General features: G+C 46.6%; 1 protein-coding gene across 4 annotated transcripts in view; it reads right to left on the bottom strand.

Annotated features, from left to right (window-relative positions):
• LOC117362971 (actin filament-associated protein 1-like 2) overlaps window positions 1-19145 on the bottom strand; it is a 76824-nt gene that overhangs the window by 47687 nt on the left and 9992 nt on the right. For all 4 annotated transcript variants that reach the window (XR_004539942.1, XM_033950064.1, XM_033950067.1 and 1 more), the window contains exon 2: window positions 14111-14239. Coding sequence is in view for 3 of the 4 variants with exons in the window: in XM_033950064.1 (XP_033805955.1) it covers window positions 14111-14239 (129 nt within the window). In the remaining variant the exon portion in view is untranslated. The remainder of the gene's footprint in view (window positions 1-14110; window positions 14240-19145) is intronic.

Here is a 19145-nt window from a genome sequence, read left to right as displayed (position 1 = left end):
GAAGTTTTGCCATAATTTTATAATCTAAATTAAGAAGAGAAATGGGTCGGAAATTTTTAACCAAGGTGGGATCTCTGTCAGGTTTAGGAATAACTACAATAGTAGCCTCAGTAAAATTAAATTGTTTATCTGGAGTAGAATGTAAAAATTCATAATAAGTATGAAGATGAGGGGCCAAAAGAGTTCGAAATTGTTTGAAAAACTCATTAGTGAAGCCATCTGGACCCGGTGCTTTATTATTAGGCAGGGATGTAATTGCAGCTTCTATTTCAGATATAGTGATAGGGGAATCAAGTTCCATTTTTACAGAATCTGATAAGGATGGGTGAATCAGTGGAGTAAGAAAGGAGTCTATCTCAGAGTCAGAAGCTGAGTGTTCGGATTTATATAAGGAAGTATAGAATTGTTCAAATTGAGAAGAAATTAGAGACCTAGTCTTAACCATCTGTCCTGACGGGTCTTGAACAGCCGCGATGTGTAAACGTTTAGATTTAGTTTTAAGGTATTTAGCCAAAGGACGGCCCATGAGGTTGTCACCCATGTAATGACTCGAGGACGAAATAAAAATATCCCTCCTGGCTGTGCACGAAACCAAGGTATTATATATGTAAATACTTTTTATTATATCAGCAAAGTCACAGTGAAATACAGACCACGATAACATTTTGTAGAATAACAAAACTTTCCCAAATCCCCTGCCCACCCAAACAACCCCCCCCCCCCCACCCCACCCGGGCAGCAGCAGCGGCAACAATAATGGTGAAGGTAACTCAACAATGTAGGAGTGAAAATCAAGTCACACATCCCAAAGTTGTTGTTGAATAGTCGGGACACAAGTTGAACTGAAGAGGTACCAGCATCGGCGAAACAGCCGTCCCTTTTTTGTTGCTAAGTCCAGAATGTCCCGTCGTTCGAGCAACATTTGCTGTAACATGAGTGATCGCCACTGTTGTAGAGAAGGAGGTTGAGGCGAAAGCCACTGAGTCAATATACATTTCCTGCCCATAAGTACAGTCTTTCGGAGGAACAGCGCACACCCCGGTCTCGGCGGATGAAAGCGAATTTGCAAAGTTATAAGAAAACTGGGGTGTAACCTCCATGAGCAACCCCACAGCTTGGCCACCGCAGACACCAAAGTCAGCCAGAATGTAGACACCAGAGGGCAGGTCCAAAACATATGTCCAAAGGACGCCAGTGGATGGGCACATTTTCCACAGCTAGACGACGCACTAATCCCCATTGTCAGAGCCCTCTTAGGTGGATAGAACGCTCGTAACAGGAATTTGTAATTACGCTCCCTTTCTACGGAAGATAGTGTAGGATCAGTCCCCACACGAAGGCCCTTTCGTAGCATCTCATCAGATACCGGTACTTGAAGGTCAATTGTCCATTTCTGGGCTAGCGTAAGAAGGTCCAACTCTCCGGAGATGTCCTGCAGGAACTTATGATAAAATTTCAACGGGACCTGTTCCTGGGCCGTCAAATCAAGCGCTTCTCGTAAACTAGATTGCACATCCTCTCTCAAACTTGCCGAAGTCAAGGTCTGTAAGTAGTGGGAAAGTTGTCGAAAAGCAAGCCAGTCCCCCGGTAACATATTGAATTTGGTCTGCAGTTCAGCAAACGGGGTAGGGACACCGGTGTCTTGCACTGCCTGAAACAAGTAGAGAAGGCCCAAAGAAGACCAACGGCGTACAGCTGCCGAGTCCAAGCCAGGTGGGAAGTCTCCGTTGCCAGCCACCGGGAGATAAGGCGTTGCTTCAGAGGAGATTTTCAATACCCTACATAACTTTTTCCAAGCTGTACGCATGACCTGCAAAAAGGGGTGGGAATGCAGCATGGGCAAATCTGGCAGATGTCGAACATGTATTAGGTAACTAAAGTTATAAGGGCTAAAATCAAAACATTCATTCTCTGGCAGGGAAAACCATTTAGAATTGCAAAACCAGTCATGCAAATGTCTTAATTGGCATGCAAGAGCAAATCGGGAAATATCTAGCAAGCCCAATCCCCCCCGATGTTTTGGCAGCATCAATTTGGATAATGCTATCCTCGCCCGCTTTCCCTGCCACAGATAGCCAGAGAGGTATGAGTTGAGTCGTGTTAAGTGTAAGGGTGTGAGCATAATAGGCAGCATTTGCAGTATATAAAGCCATTGTGGGAGGAGCATCATATTGTATAACGCTATTCGACCAGAAAGAGATAGGGGAAGCGCCCTCCAACCAGCCAGGGTGGTCTGTGTTCGATGAAGTAACGGTGTAACATTGGCGGAATATAGTCTGTCCAGGTCCTGAGGAATCACCACCCCCAAATAGGTCAACTGAGATGGAGCCCACTGTAATGGGAAGTCTCCCTGCCAACCCATACGTACCGCAGGTGACGTGGGCAATGCCAAGGACTTCTGCTTATTAAGCACTAGACCTGAATAGAGATTAAATTCATCCAGAAGTTCCAGTGCTCGGGGCAAAGATCGGTGTGGAGAACCCAACGTAAGCAGAAGATCATCCGCAAATGCCAGCACCCTCAGCTGCGAAGAGCCCTCTGATAACCCCACAATTTCATCATCCTTCTGTAAGGTACGTAACAAGGGATCTAAGTACAAAAGAAAAAGTAGTGGTGACAATGGACATCCTTGTCGAGTCCCTATGCCCACCGAGAAAGAGGGAGAACGCACCCCATTAACCAAAACCGACGCTTTGGGTCCAGAATAAAGTGCGAGTATCCATGCCATGTAACTATCTGGGAACCCCATGTGATATAAAACTTGGAAAAGATAATGCCAGTGTACTTTATCAAAAGCTTTCGCCGCATCCAACCCCACCAGCAACCCAGGAGACCGGGCCCGCTGAGCTCGGGAGAAGGCCAGAAGTACCCGACGCACATTAAGTACCGATTGACGAGAGCGTACAAAGCCCACCTGTTCTTGCACAATAATAGTAGGAAGCAGGGTGGCTAGCCTGTCCGCTAAAACTCGCGCCAAAATTTTTAAGTCAACATTTAATAGTGATATCGGTCGATATGATTCGATGTCAGTCAGCGGTTTAGATGGTTTCGGTATCAGAGTGATCAACGCGTCATTCGCATACCTCGGAAGGGTGCCACACTTCTGAACCTCAGAGTAATAATTCAAAAGAGGCCCCCCTACAGAGGACGATAAGATCTTAAAAAATTCTGGGGAGAATCCGTCCGGACCAGGAGCCGTGCAGGGCTTCAAAGTTTTAATTGCCTGCAGGACTTCCTGTAATTGTAGAGGGTTATCCAATCGAGATATCTGAGCTGCCGACAACTTAGGCATCCCGGCATCTTCTAGATAATCCCTCACATCCGGGCCTGAGTATGGCTTCGGGGAGGAATAGAAGGCTTCAAAATAATTCTTAAAGCAGGTGGAAATGTCTGTCGCGGATGTCAGGAGTTTCCCAGACCTCTCTTTTATCATCGCTATGTATCGAGAACCCTTCCAGCTTTTTGCTACAGACGCTAATAGCTTCCCAGTTTTGTTACCATATTTATAAAAGTTATATTTACGGAAAAATAATAATTTTTTAGTCCTCTCATGGATAAGAGAGTTTAATTCAGCCAACGCAGCGGTATATGCCTCCCTGACAGTCGCAGAGGGATTACGTAGCAACTCCCGTTTCAGGCTGGTCGACTGCCTTTCGAGTAATAGTATGCGGTGTGCTATTCTCCGCGTTCGGGATGCCACATAAGCGATCACATCTCCATGTAACACTGCCTTAGCCGCGTCCCAGAATAATATAGGATTATCTATGTGTTGTGCATTAAAAGTACAGTATTCCTCCCATTTGCCAGATAAAAATTCCCGAAATTGAGGGTCAGTATGTAAATAGGAAGGGAATCTCCATCCTGGACCATTGCCTACGGGACCCCCCACCGCTACATCTAACCAAATCATATGATGGTCAGAAATCTCAAGAGGGCCAATAGTTGCCTCTGACACCCAGGCAAACTTGTGTTCAGAGATTAAGGTATAATCAATTCTGGAGAAGGTCCCATGTGCCCTGGATTGATGAGTATAGTCTCTGTCGGTGGGGTGTAGCAACCTCCAAGGGTCCACCAACCCCAAAGCTCGACACAGATAGGGGACTCCCTTTGTCTGTCGTACCGTCGAGGGCCCTGTCCCTCCAGAGCGATCTACACCCGGGTCCAGCACTTGATTCAAGTCACCCACCAATATCAGTGGGTCACCCGAATTTTGCAGACATATGTTAACCAGATTTTGAAAGAAGGAGTGTTGATATCCATTAGGGCCATATCCCACCAATATTCTAAATGATCCACCCGGTCCCAGCACCTTCACTAACAAATATCTGCCCTGTGGATCTCGTCTCAGGACCTGGACAGAGCATGGTAATCCTTTTCTAATCAATATAGCCACCCCTGCCTTCTTCCCTGGCGAGGATGCATAGTACAACTCCCCAACCCAGCCTCTCCTAAGCTTTTGATGTTCATTATCAGTAAGTCTAGTTTCCTGGAGGCAAGCTATATCAACCGAATGATGTTTCAACTGTGATAAAATCTTTGTGCGCTTGGAAGGCGATGTAATGCCCGATACATTCCAGGAGAGTATACGAAGTTTCCTATCACCCATGACTCTCCCCACCTAGTAAGTCATAGTAAGGAAGCCTTCCGGAAATGATAGTCTCAGGGCGCCCAGCCTCACCCCAAGACTGTACATACACACTCCATGCACACCATATATCTGGTCCCAAAAAGTACATCAACCACAAAGAAAAACAATAGAAAGAAAACACAATTTGTCCCATAAGTACCGCTGCTGCCACCCAAACATACCCCCCCCCCAAATCCCCCAAATCCCCCAACCATCCCCACAGCCCCCATCCTGTGGGAGAAGAGCAGATCACGAAAGATGCCTGCCCCAGGGCCACCCTGGCCTGCAAAGGTATAAACTGAAAAGAAGGTCAAAACAGGGTCCTTCTATGCAGAGAAGGTATTAACAGTAACAGTCAAGCTGCGCCAGCCCTCCTAGGAAATGAACAGTCCCCAGAATCAAACCTGTCCTGGATTTGATGTTTTAATCAAGGATATGAATTCAGCAGCCGCCTCGGGAGACTGGAAGGACTTCCAGACTCCATTTCGTAGAATCCGTAATTGAGCTGGGTAGTTAAATTGAAATCGCATCTTAAGCTCAGATAGTTGTGAGCAGAGTGAGTAAAAGGGTCGCCTCCGTTCCTGAAGCGCCAGCGAGAAATCCTGGCTGAGTCGGACCAAAGCGCCATCATATTTCAGGGCATCCCTTTTATTGCGGTAAAGTTGTAATAGTTCCACCTTATGTCTGAAGTTAAGTAACTTCATTATGACCACACGTGGACGTGCCTCCAGATCCGGGCGACGGCCCAGGCGGTGTGCACGTTCGATACGAAGAGGCCCCAATGAGGGAGGTAATGGTAGCTCCTCTCTCAGCCACTTCTCCAGCACCTCCAGCAGGTCACGGTCAGGGATCGTCTCCGGGATTCCTAGCAGGCGCAGGTTCGAGCGTCTAGAACGATTTTCCAGATCGTCCAATTTCTCAGCCTGCGCCCGCAACTCGGTGAACTCAGCGCCCTGAGCAGTAGATGTATCTTCTAAGGTGGAAACCCGTTGTTCCAGCTCGGTAGTGCGCGCCGCTGCCGCTGCCAGCAGAGTTTCAATGTTCATAATTTGTGCTGTTAAAGTCTCCAGTTTAGGCCCCAGTACCTGTGCCAATGCCTCCTTGATGTCACTCAGGGCGGTCTCAGTTAAATTCGAGACCGCCGCCGCGGGGCTCGCCGCCATTTTATTTTCAGCAGGCCGCGCTCGGTCTCGGATTTTGCGGGCTGATTTCGGTAGCATAGACTCCCGGGATCTAGTGAGGTACCGTTCCATGCACCCAAACCGATCTCGGAAGCGGCGAAATCGCAACAGGCACCGTGGGGAAGCGTCGGTTATGGACCAGCATGCAGGGCAGCCCCGGAGCTAGTAAGGACACGTCCTCACACGCTCATGGCATCACGTGATTCAAACCAAGGTATTATATTCGTATTTAAGATTTTGTATACGTTGATGTATGGACGGGTCATATAAATGTGCAGACATGTGTTGTAATTCTAACATTTTGATAGAAGATTCTAATTCTTTCTCTTTTTGCATGGATTGTTTATTTTTCCAGGAGGCGAGCTTAATTAATTCACCTCTAATGGTAGCTTTGTAGGCCTCCCAAACAATGGAAGGGCAAACTGCAGGGTCATTGGAATTAAATTCAAAGAATTCAGTGGTGAAGGATCTTATTTTTTCCGCTATTTCAGTATCTAAGAGTAAAGTATTGTTCAGTCTCCAAGATGGAGATTCTTTACGAGGCGCAGAGAGAAGTAGATGCAGAGAAATAGCCGCATGGTCCGTAAGAGAGATCGGATGAATAATGGTGTTTGTAAGGTCATGAGTTAGGGAAGAGGATAAAAGAAAGAAGTCTATTCTGGTGTATGTATTGTGTGGTGGTGAAAAGTGAGAGTACTCCCTACCCTTTGGATTAAACAATCGCCAGGGATCAATTAGTGAAAAAGCATCTTTAAGGGCATGTAAGGCTGCGAGGGACCTGGACTTCGAATATCTACAGGATGATGATCTATCAATATATATATCCTGAACTTGATTGAAGTCACCACCTAATATTAGAGGACAAGATCCATATTCCATCAATACCGTCTGAAGCTCATGAAAAAATTCTGGGTGATCTAGAATTGGAGCGTAAATGTCAAGAAAAACAAAATCCACCGAGTGCAACGCAGCATGTACCAAGCACCATCTACCTTCTGTATCTGTTTTAGAGGAGTGAATAACAGGAGAAAGTTTATCATTAAACAATATTGATACCCCATTTTTTTTACGTAGAGTTGCAGGAGAATATAGATGAGTGGAATATCCTTTAAGTTGGAATTTCAAAGCGGTAGCAGGCGTGAGATGGGTTTCTTGTAGAAAAACCACATCAGGATGTTTATTAAAGATATAGTTGGCTATCTTTTTCCTTTTAATAGGGTGATTCAAACCATTCACATTAAAAGAAAAAATATGTAAGTCAGTCATAAGTCATAATAAGTATTAATACAATGCAGTAGAATTCGCCCATTTTCAGAGAAAGCAGAGAATCAACATAATATATCAAAATATAAAGGACACTCCTGTCAGAAAGCAGAAAGAAGAAGAATAGAGAGAGATATGAGTAGAAAGGGTAAAAGCTAGAAGTATCAGCATGTTTTCTGCCAGAAGAAAGTGAGAGAAAGAAAGAAAACATAAAAATAAGAGCATATATACTATTAGTAACAGCATATTGTAAGGTCAGAAAGAAATGTGACCTTACTATCATGTTTAAAATAATACAGTTTAAGAGTGCTTCTGTGAGCACGTAGAAATAACTCATATAGAACAACTTACTTAATTCACACTCATTAAAATTTAGGGATCTTAAAAGTGGTGTGCTTATTTATAAAACAATAAATTATATAGTCATATAGGTTATATCAAGAGAACATAAAGGCAAATCAAGATATTGAGAGTTCAATGTGTCAGTGTATTTTCAAGGAATCTAGGAATACGGCCAACTCTTCAGGATCAGTGTAAGATGTAGTATGGTTGTTATAAGTTACTTTCATCCTGGCTGGGTACATAAGACCATATTTGGCTCCGTTATCTTTAAGTTTCTGTCGGTGTGAGAGAAATGCTTTTCTCTTTAAAGCTGTAGTTTTAGCTAGATCTGGAACAATGAAGAACTTCTTGCCTTGATGTAGCAGTTGAGATTTAGATTTAGCTGCTGTTAAAATTTGGAGCGTTTGTTGAGATCTGAGCAGTTTAGCCACTATGGGTCTGGGAGATGAGGCATATGGAGAAAGGTGAGACGGTACACGGTGAGCTCGCTCTATTTCCAGGGGAGGTGAAAAGACAAGACCCAGAGTAGTAGACAAAAGAGTAGAGAGAAAGGAAATCATATCAGATCCCTCCGATGATTCAGGCAGTCCAATGATCCTTAAATTGGATCTTCTGCTGCGATTAGAAAGGTCTTCAAAATTTCTTTGTAAATTGATGATAAGTTTATCATGTTTAGTTACCGTTTCTTGTAGTGATGATATGACAGATGTTTTTTCCTCCAGGGCGTCTAAGCGGTGTCGGACATCTACAAACTGGGAATTAATTGCCTCAATTTCGCCTCTTAAAAGTTTGATTTCTTCAACTTGTTCCTGAATTATTCCCCTATTTGATCTTATTTCTTTCAGGAGCAGATCTAGTGAAGCCTCATCGTTTTTCGGTGCCATTTTCTCTGGCGTGTTCAGATCAGGTTTCAGCTTCTTCCCTCCGATCGACATGGATGGAGCATTTTCGTTTTTCGCCGATTTTGGGGGTGACATATGGATTTAAGCAGTTATAATTTGGTGAAATTGCAAAGATTATTATTTATTATTATTTATTTATTTTTAATTATTTTTAAAAGCACTTTTTAATCAATTTCGAGTGTGAGTGAAGAGGAGTAGTTATTTCATGTGTGATCTCTGTGGCGGTTAGGCCACGCCTCTTAGTGATGTTGGTTTGGATTGATTGAGGTGTTGGTTTAAATTAGGTTTTAGTATGTTGTTTGTAGTGAATTTTCTCATTTGTTGTGAAGTCTTGAAGGATCAGGTATTGTGGTTAGATTATATGGTGAATTGTTTATGCTTCGCTCAGTCGCTTCGCAAAGGCGCGAGCTAAGGCGCACGTGCCTTTGCCGTGCGCCTTAGCCGGCGCGCCGAACGGCTGTGCGCCGTTAAGCAGCCAAAATTAAATGTCCCGGCAGGGGTTGGGGGGCGGAGCAAGCTCGCACGCCCAGCAGTAAGACAGCGTCGGTGATTTAGTGTGGCTGACAGCCTCTTCTGTGTGGAATCTGTCGGGTTGGTTCGGGGTCGCGAGGGCTGATTCAAAGTAGCAGCAACGGCTGCTAGATGGTTTCCTCTGTGTGAGCAGCCAAAATTAAATGTCCCGGCAGGGGTTGGGGGGCGGAGCAAGCTCGCACGCCCAGCAGTAAGACAGCGTTGGTGATTTAGTGTGGCTGACAGCCTCTTCTGTGTGGAATCTGTCGGGTTGGTTCGGGGTCGCGAGGGCTGATTCAAAGTAGCAGCAACGGCTGCTAGATGGTTTCCTCTGTGTGAGCAGCCAAAATTAAATGTCCCGGCAGGGGTTGGGGGGCGGAGCAAGCTCGCACGCCCAGCAGTAAGACAGCGTCGGTGATTTAGTGTGGCTGACAGCCTCTTCTGTGTGGAATCTGTCGGGTTGGTTCGGGGTCGCGAGGGCTGATTCAAAGTAGCAGCAACGGCTGCTAGATGGTTTCCTCTGTGTGAGCAGCCAAAATTAAATGTCCCGGCAGGGGTTGGGGGGCGGAGCAAGCTCGCACGCCCAGCAGTAAGACAGCGTCGGTGATTTAGTGTGGCTGACAGCCTCTTCTGTGTGGAATCTGTCGGGTTGGTTCGGGGTCACGAGGGCTGATTCAAAGTAGCAGCAACGGCTGCTAGATGGTTTCCTCTGTGTGAGCAGCCAAAATTAAATGTCCCGGCAGGGGTTGGGGGGCGGAGCAAGCTCGCACGCTCAGCAGTAAGACAGCGTCGGTGATTTAGTGTGGCTGACAGCCTCTTCTGTGTGGAATCTGTCGGGTTGGTTCGGGGTCGCGAGGGCTGATTCAAAGTAGCAGCAACGGCTGCTAGATGGTTTCCTCTGTGTGAGCAGCCAAAATTAAATGTCCCGGCAGGGGTTGGGGGGCGGAGCAAGCTCGCACGCCCAGCAGTAAGACAGCGTCGGTGATTTAGTGTGGCTGACAGCCTCTTCTGTGTGGAATCTGTCGGGTTGGTTCGGGGTCGCGAGGGCTGATTCAAAGTAGCAGCAACGGCTGCTAGATGGTTTCCTCTGTGTGAGCAGCCAAAATTAAATGTCCCGGCAGGGGTTGGGGGGCGGAGCAAGCTCGCACGCCCAGCAGTAAGACAGCGTCGGTGATTTAGTGTGGCTGACAGCCTCTTCTGTGTGGAATCTGTCGGGTTGGTTCGGGGTCGCGAGGGCTGATTCAAAGTAGCAGCAACGGCTGCTAGATGGTTTCCTCTGTGTGAGCAGCCAAAATTAAATGTCCCGGCAGGGGTTGGGGGGCGGAGCAAGCTCGCACGCCCAGCAGTAAGACAGCGTCGGTGATTTAGTGTGGCTGACAGCCTCTTCTGTGTGGAATCTGTCGGGTTGGTTCGGGGTCGCGAGGGCTGATTCAAAGTAGCAGCAACGGCTGCTAGATGGTTTCCTCTGTGTGAGCAGCCAAAATTAAATGTCCCGGCAGGGGTTGGGGGGCGGAGCAAGCTCGCACGCCCAGCAGTAAGACAGCGTCGGTGATTTAGTGTGGCTGACAGCCTCTTCTGTGTGGAATCTGTCGGGTTGGTTCGGGGTCGCGAGGGCTGATTCAAAGTAGCAGCAACGGCTGCTAGATGGTTTCCTCTGTGTGAGCAGCCAAAAATATCTGATTTAATCCCTTTTATAATTCCTTGGGCAGTTCTCCAGTAAAGCCTCTGGTAAAGAAAACTAGCTCAGGAAGGGTTAAGGAAAGGGGCGGAGCTGACAGGCAAGACGAACCCAGAGGGAGAGTGGGAACGAGCCTGCAGCATAAAACCAACACACCTGGGAACACTCAGGGGAACTCAGGAACTGCAAGAGAGAGACATGCAGTGCAGAGCAGGAAGGAAACAGCTGTGAGTTTTCTTTCACAGTCCCGGGCTAAAGAACAGGCTGTCCTACAGCCCTCACGAATTAACAAACTTCTGGCTCCCAGGCAGAAGCTCAAGGGAGGAGAAAGGCTTCCAGAGCAGGGCTGGCCGGTAGCTGCCCCTGAAGGGAATTCCTATCCAGCCTCAGAGAGTGGGGAGTCACTAATGGAGATAGAGATAGAGGTCTCTGAAGGAAGTGAAATGGAGTGCAGTCTGGCAGCCTGGGATCTCCTATCTAATTACAGTCAATAAGGTAATGGGGGAGGGGAAGGAAAGTTAACGTCTTTCTGTGCAGCGTTCTTTCTCCCTTAGGCAGGACTGTAAGGAAGTGTGAATGTGTCAATTAGAGCCCAAGAGATAGGCCTTGCAGAGAGAGTGAAGGAGGTGGGAACCCTAATTAACCTCCGAGAAAAGCCTGAACGGGAATTCAGTGACCTGACGTTACATAGCCCTGAATAGGGGAACTTTTGGGTGGGGACTTAAACCAGTCAGAAAAGGGTGGATGGTTCCCCAGCACCTACCCCAGGAGCATAAGGGTAGTGGGGGCATTGTACTTCAGGTGGGTCAGGTGGGAAAAGCTTCCTGAAGTATCCACAGGCACAATTGGTGAAACTGAAGAAAAAAACGTTTTGGTTTATTTTTGGTTTATCTGCCTGAACAGCAGTCTGGACTCTCTTATAAAGGAGAAGCATTGCTGATGTATCATTTGTTTCAAGTCCACTCAGCCAAGAAGGACTACTTGAGACCCAGTGCCTTGAACTGGGGATAATAAAAAGAAAATCTGAACTTTACAAAGTGAGCAGTGTATGCTATTTTCTACTGGGATTATCCAGCGGGAGTCCTCCCGGGAGCGCTCCGTCCTGCGCCTGGGGCGGGAGCCGGGTTGCCAGAGCTAGGCTTATCCCTGGCCCCGCCACAATATTCAGGGCTTCCAGTCTCTCCTGGCGCAAACTTCCTACCATTTTTGTTGCCCTCCTCTGAACTGCTTCATGTCTTCTTATGTCCTTTGCCAAAACTGAACACAATACTCCAAGTGGGGCCTCACCAACGACCTGTACAGGGGCATCAACACCTTCTTTCTTCTACTTGTTACGCCTCTCTCTATACAGCCCAGAATCCTTCTGGCAACATCTACTCCCCTTACATTCTCTAAGAAAGGCAAGACAACTGATCTGTACATGCAATGGGATAAAACAAGGTTTTTCTTCCTGAAGACTTCAAGTGTGCTGGTAATCCTGCCCCACAGGGAATCCCAGCAGTGGTCCCTATGGTTCTCGACAGGACAATTCCCGGTTCCATCAATGATATGGCAGCACAGTGGTCTGGAAGGAGCTGATTCCCATCTCCCCAAACACTGTTGCTGAGTGCAACTTCGATACAAGTTCTTTCAACTCTTCTGTTCATCACTATTCAAAAGGTTACTACCAATCTGAGAGAAATAGAACCTGGCATCTCTAAGAATGGAAGGCTCATGGGGGATAAGCCCTAGGTGGGGCTAGCCCAAGGGTATCTAATGCTCTAGATCAGTGATTCTCAACTTTTCTTCTGTCTTGACACACCTGACAATATTCTTGTATGTTTCACACCAAACACTTTCACAGCTGAACAAAGCACAGATGAATATTGTTTAATTGTAAATTTAGCATGAATTTGCATATTCCATATCAAAAAGCTGTATGCAACAGACCAGTTCCAGATTTCTCACTTGTCATACAACAAAACAAATATACAGTATATAGAGTAAAACCTTGGATTGCAAGTAACTTGGTTTGCAAGTGTTTTAACATTTTATTAAATTTTAACTTGAGAAACAAGCAATGTCTTGAAATACAAGTACATATAGTATACACACATCACATCATCACATTTGAGTCAATGGTTCTTCTCTCTCTGACACTGCAGGAGTGTAGTGACTGTTCTAAACGAGCGAGGTCTTGCAATACAAGTACATACAGTATTTCATATTAAAGGTTTTGGGTTGTGGAACGAATCGTCTGAGTTTCTATTATTTCTTATGGGGAAATTCACTTTGATATATGAGTGTTTTGAATTACAAGCATGGTTTTAGAACGAATTATGCTCGCAAATCAAGGTTTTACTGTATATTCAAATTCTGGTGTCACCTCAATAACAGCAACACAAAATTCCTCCACTACCAGATACTGTGAATTAACATAAAAACCTGCAAATATTCTACTCAGAAACTTTATAGCAAATAGACTCTATGGATAGCAGACATTCAACATTTTCAATTGGGGCTGGAGGCAACAGTTATTATTGGGGGTACTGGGGAAGAAGAAATAGGGACCAGTTATGGAGGATTTCAAGAACCTGACTCTCAAGATTGCTGGTTTCTCAGCTTGCAAGCACTTTTGGTTGTAAAGGAAACACAGACTTGCTGTCTAGACCAACTTTTTGTGACATACCTCCCACCTCTTGGGGACATACTGGTTGAGAACCACTGCTCTAGACAAACCTTCAAAATTGCCCCCCCCCCCAAGTAGCAGCTGAGTGCCCTATTCCCTCATAGTCTAGCACCTCCCCTTCCCTTCTCTTCCCTATACCACTATGCCCAGCATCTCCTCTTCCCTTGCTCCTCCCTCATAGGCCAGCATCAATACTTCACTTCCCTATACCTTCAAAGTCCAAAATCAGGAAAAACTAACTTCACAAAATACAGCAAAGCCAAACTGCTACCTTTCAAATTCTGACAACCTAGGTAGTAGCTTAGTCGGCCTAGTGAGGGTGCCAGCCCTGGCAAAGGGATATAAAACCTGTAATTTCTAGGATTGGATGGTTGTTGAAATTTGCACAGGGAGAATTTAAAATTGTATCCCTTGTTCCCTTCTTTCTAGTGCAGGGGTATCAAAGTCCCTCCTCAAGGGCCGCAATCCAGTCGGGTTTTCAGGATTTCCCCAATGAATATGCATGAGTTCCATTTGCATGCACTGCTTTCATTGTATGCTAATAAATCTCATGCATATTCATAGAGGAAATCCTGAAAATCCAAATGGATTGTGGCCCTCGAGGAGGGACTTTGACACCCTTGTTCTAGTGGAAAAGAGGAATGTGGAACAAGGGTGCTAAATCTAAGCACAAATTCTATCCAATATCTTGGAAATCAGTAGCAAAACCTCAGATAAAACTAAGCACAAAAAGTGTTTGACAGTGGCAACCCGACACCTGGGTTTGTTTTTTGCTACTAATTTCCAAGATGTTGGATAGAATTTGGGCTTAGATTTATCTGAGTTTGGATTATCTTCTGACTCATGATGCAGACCTCACAGTCGAAACACAGCCATGTCGAGTCTTTTTCCACTGATATCTGTGAAATTAAAGGCTGCTTTCTGTCAGAAGATACATACATGGGGGGTCCTGCAGCCGGGACAAAAGCTCTGTAATCAACTTCTTCTTGGCCTGAGCAATAAAGCTGAGATTTTCCCAGTCCAGTATCAGCAGGAAAGACTGAAGATCAGAGAGCAGCCGGTCCAGATCTGAGAATGGTAGGGGGAGAGGCAGAATAGGATGCACTGGGATTAATCTTCAGTCATTAGCGTTCCACAATAAACATTTTTAGCAAGGTTTCAGCTCACAGCTAAGAGCAAGCACTCAGGCCTAGATGCACTAAAGAGGAGCAGAAAGACCATGTGGTTCTCTCCGATCTGATTTTTTGGCCGATTCAAAAAGAACTATTGATGCACTAAAAATCTGCATGCAAATGATTCACGCAGAGGTAATCCCCATCTCTCCCGTCCTATTGATGGCTGTGAGAGCAACTCTCACACACATGCACAGAGTCGTTAGGGAAAGTCTGAACAGCTGAGAGGCAGAAGAAGTCCCAAAAGCAGCCTCCTGCCACTTAGCTGTTCAGGGCAGGAAACCTTTCTTTTTTTTAATGGGCATAGATGCTGTCCATATGTAACACGCACAATATCTGCCCCAATTAAAAGAAAAAAAGCATCTCCGCTGCTGATGATGGCACTCCCCGACGAACCAGCACCAGGAACCGACTCCTACCCCATGGCAGTGAAAACAGCAGGAGGAATGCCAGGCCAAATCCCCCCCCCCCCAACAAACACACACACAAGAAAAAATGGCAGGAGGGATGCCCACTCCCCAGTGGCGTACTAAGGGGGGGGCGGAGGGCTGGGTGCATGGCTTGGGGCGTGCATAGCTTTCCAGGTTGGGTCCTCCTGCCCTTCCTATCCCCCAGCCCGCGTGTCTGCAATCTTACCTCCCCCCGCTGACAAAAAGTCTTTCCGACGTCAATTCTGACATCGGAGAGGATGTTCCTGGCCAGCCAGGCAGTGATTGGCTGGCCCGGAACGTCCTCTCCGACGTCAGAATTGACGTCGGAAAGACTTCTTGTCAGCGGGGGGAGGTAAGATTGCAGACGCGGACCAGGGAAAGGAAGGGGAGAGGCGCTTTTTTTTTCTTTTTTCTGTGGCAGGGAGGGCAGGATATAGGCAGGCAAGCAGGCTGGCTTTAGCACAGCAGGGAGGGAGGGAGATAGGTAGGCAGACAGGCAGGCTGGCTTTGGGGGTGGACAAAATCTGGAAGGCAGTGGGGGGACATAAGGAGGCACTGGGGACACTAAGGACACGGGAAGGAGGCACTGGGGGCACTATGGACACGGGAAGGAGGCACTGGGGGCACTAAGGACACGGGAAGGAGGCACTGGGGGCACCATGGACACGGGAAGGAGGCACTGAGGGCACCAAGGACATAGGAAGGAGGCACTGGGGGCACCATGGACACGGGAAGGAGGCACTGGGGGCACCAAGGACAGAGGAAGGAGGCACTGGGGGCACCAAGGACACGGGAAGGAGGCACTGGGGGCACCATGGACACGGGAAGGAGGCACTGGGGGCACTAAGGACACGGGAAGGAGGCACTGGGGGCACCATGGACACGGGAAGGAGGCACTGGGGGCACCAAGGACATAGGAAGGAAGCACTGGGGACACCATGGACACAGGAAGGAGGCACTGGGGGCACCAAGGACACAGGAAGGAGGCACTGGGGGCACCAAGGACATGGGAAGGAGGCACTGGGGGCACCATGGACACGGGAAGGAGGCACTGGGGGCACTAAGAACATGGGAAGGAAGGAGGGAGGGAATAGAAAGGGACAATTGTTGGGCCTGAGTGCAGAAAGAAAGAAATGAAAGAAAGGATACGCAGTCAATTAATAGATGTCCCCTTTTGATGAAAAAAATAAATGGTCACGTTACCTCTGACTTACTTTCTCTGCAGCAGAGTCGGCAGCCGCGCTGAGGTGCAGGAAGGTCCCACGATGACTTGTCTGCCGGCTCTGCTCCGGAAGAAGTAAGTTACATCGGAGGGGGTGGACCCGGCAGACGCAGTCATTGCGAGACTTTGCCACAACTCCCTGCGTCTGCTGGAGTAGAGCCAGCAGACGAATCATCGCGGGACCTTCCAGCATGTGGCTGCTGAGTCCGCTCCAGAGAAAGTATGTCGGAGTGGGGTGGACTGGCAGCTGGCAGCTACAGTCATCATGGGACCTTGCTGCATGAAGGGAGAGAAAGGATTGCTGGAATGGAAGAGTGGTTGAGGGAAAGAAAGGGGGCAGGGTGGTATGGAAGGGTGGTGCTGTTAGAACTGATGTACAGAGAAAGGAGAGAGACATAAGGGGGATGGATATTGGAGGGAAAGAAAGGGGGAAGATGCTGATTGAAGAGGAGTGGATGGCGAGAGAAAGGGCAGACATTGGATGGTAGTGGGGAGCCTATGCTGGATGGAAGTGCAGATGGGAGAGATAAGGGAGCAAATGCAGGAAGGAAATGGGAGGAGAGAAAGAGGGGAGCAGACGCTGGATGGAAGTGGACAGAGAGAGGAGAAGGTACTAGATGGAAGGGTTGGAGAAAGAGGGTACATGATGGAAAGAGGGAATAAATAAAAGGAGGGCACATGATGGGGAGAAAAGGATTGAGTTAGGGAAACACTGGAGGGGTGAGGGAAAGAGGTGGCAAGCTTTAGGTAGACAGTAAAAAAGGACATTGATGAGAGGGTAGTAAGGACGTAATCTAGACAGATGCAGAAAATAAATTTAAAAAGAAAATGAGGGAAAAAGGGAAAGGGATTGCAGAGGAGAGGTGTGGGAGAGGGAAAGAGAGGAGAGAGATGCCAGACCAAAGGGGGTGAAAGGAGAGATGGAAGGGGGAGGCATACAGTTTTTGGAAGGGGCATAGAAGGAAAGAAGATGCCATATAGGGGAAGAGAGACGGCAGACAGTGGATGGAAGGAAGAGTTACAAGAAGATGAGGAAAGCAGAAACCACAGAAGACAAAGGTAGAAAAAAATTATCTATTTATTTATTGCTTTAGGAGACATGTGTCACTGTTTCTGTGGTGCACTGTATGCAGAGTCCAGCTTCTTACTGGTTCAATTTAACCTTTGTCTATGTATTTCTATTTTATCCCCTCTTTTACAAAACTGTGGAGCGTTTTTTAGCGCCAGCCGTGGTGGTAGCAGCTCTGATGCTGATGCTGAATTCTATGCGCGTCAGAGCTGTTACCACCGTGGCTAAAATCCACACTAAGTTTTGTAAAAGAGGGAGGGGTTAGTTTGTGATTACATATTCCATACTAGGCGAACGTGTTTTCTGTGTTCTGTGTGTTCGAAAGACATGGTTTTTTGTTAGGCTTGACTGCAGGATTGATCTTGTTTAGTTTTACAATGGGTGTATTGATGTTGTACTGCTCACTGCAGTATGTAAGATGCTGCCTTTTCCTAGGTACTCATGTGTGACATGTGGCTTGTTACTAAAAATCATGTTTTTCGTACAGATGGGGGGTGTCAAAAAATGATGGGTCCCAGGTGTCGCATATGCTAGGTACGCCACTGCCACTCCCTCCTACCAATGGAGCCCCCCTCAAACCATTCCCTACCCTCCTCCTTCTCCCCCCCCCAAAAAAAAGGCAAGAGGGATGCCCACTCCTTCCTACCACCAGATGCTCCCCCAAATCCCCTAAACCCTCCGCTGGTACCCTTTCTGTTGGACGCAAGAGGGAAGCACGATCTCTCCATCATCATAGTCCGCCTTTCCAAAATGGTGGGCCTTCCCTTCTTGAGGCATCATGTGATGCATGGGGAGTGGCTCAAGGCTCTGATTGGCTCAGATGACTAAGGTCCTTCCCAAGGGGAGGTTTTGCTTCATTCCATATATGAGTTCATAGCTCTGATTTAAGGAAATTAATAAGAAAATCAGAACTATGGATCCTTAATGAAATGAGGCAAAACCAGAAGCAGATCAGCCTGTTAGTTGACCCAGGTCTTAAAAACCCAGCCTTTGCACGAATGAGAGGACCAAGGAGCCTGATGAACACACATATTTCTTTCTTTGAGGCGAATGAAGAATCTGTGTCACCTCCTCCCCCTCAGCAATGTTGAGATGAATGAATGAATATTGTTTGGGTTTTAGAGTTGAATTTTAATTCAAAATTTCCTCCCCCTCAAGAGGGCGTAAATAATCTTCTTTATGAAATGAAGCACCTCCTTCCTTCTGGTATTAATGGATCTGCTCTTGGAATCAATTATGAGGCAGGAAAGTGCCCTATGCCAGCAATGGACAGGGATTTAGGGAGGAAATTATCAATATGATTAAGATGGGTTATTTTACTGTTATCCTCAGTTATTAGCATAAAATGGGACCTGTTCTACATTAGCACTACGTTAGTGGTAAAATAGCCTATCTTAATGGTAATTCACATTGATAACTTCCCCCCTACGTGGATTTTGCCTCTCCCTCTCATAGGACACTGGTCTCACACAGACAACTTTTGATGCTGGGTATACTCTTCTCAAACATGTTGCCATTCTCTGAGACCAGAGAGGCAGAGTCTTCAGCCTGAAAGAATACTCTCTCTTTCTCATCCACCCTCCCAGAGAAACAGGCTGAAGACTGTGTGTGCCCTACATTCTAGCATTTCTAATCTGCAGGAAGGGAAAATTATCCCACACATTCAGCTTATGTTTATTAATTTCTTGTTACATACTGGCATGGGGAGAGGGCGAGAACAGAGTTCCAGGGAAGCTGCAGAATCTGTGCTTTGTAGGGAGATGATTTGAACTCATTCCCCTCCACCCCCACCCCCCAACAAGAGCAGCCAAAGTCACCCAATGTCTGATGCCTGCAGGAGGGCTTTACTCTGCTCTAGGTATTACGACCTATATTCCCTCTAAGTGGACTGTGAGCAATCACTCATACATTTTACATGGTCATTACAAAAACACTGACCTGACCTGACTTTCAAACAAAATTAAACAATAAAAAATTAATTAAACTAAATCAATTATTTTTTGTGGTACATATACAAAAATGCATTGCTAACACTGGGATAAAAAATTGTTGGATTTTAGAACTAACCACTCCTTAGAAT

Source organism: Geotrypetes seraphini, chromosome 6 (genome assembly GCF_902459505.1).
Source record: "Geotrypetes seraphini chromosome 6, aGeoSer1.1, whole genome shotgun sequence".
NCBI classification, from domain to species: Eukaryota; Metazoa; Chordata; class Amphibia; order Gymnophiona; family Dermophiidae; genus Geotrypetes; species Geotrypetes seraphini.
The sequence above is the reverse complement of the archived record's forward strand: the minus strand, read 5'-3'. Positions and strand labels throughout refer to the sequence as shown.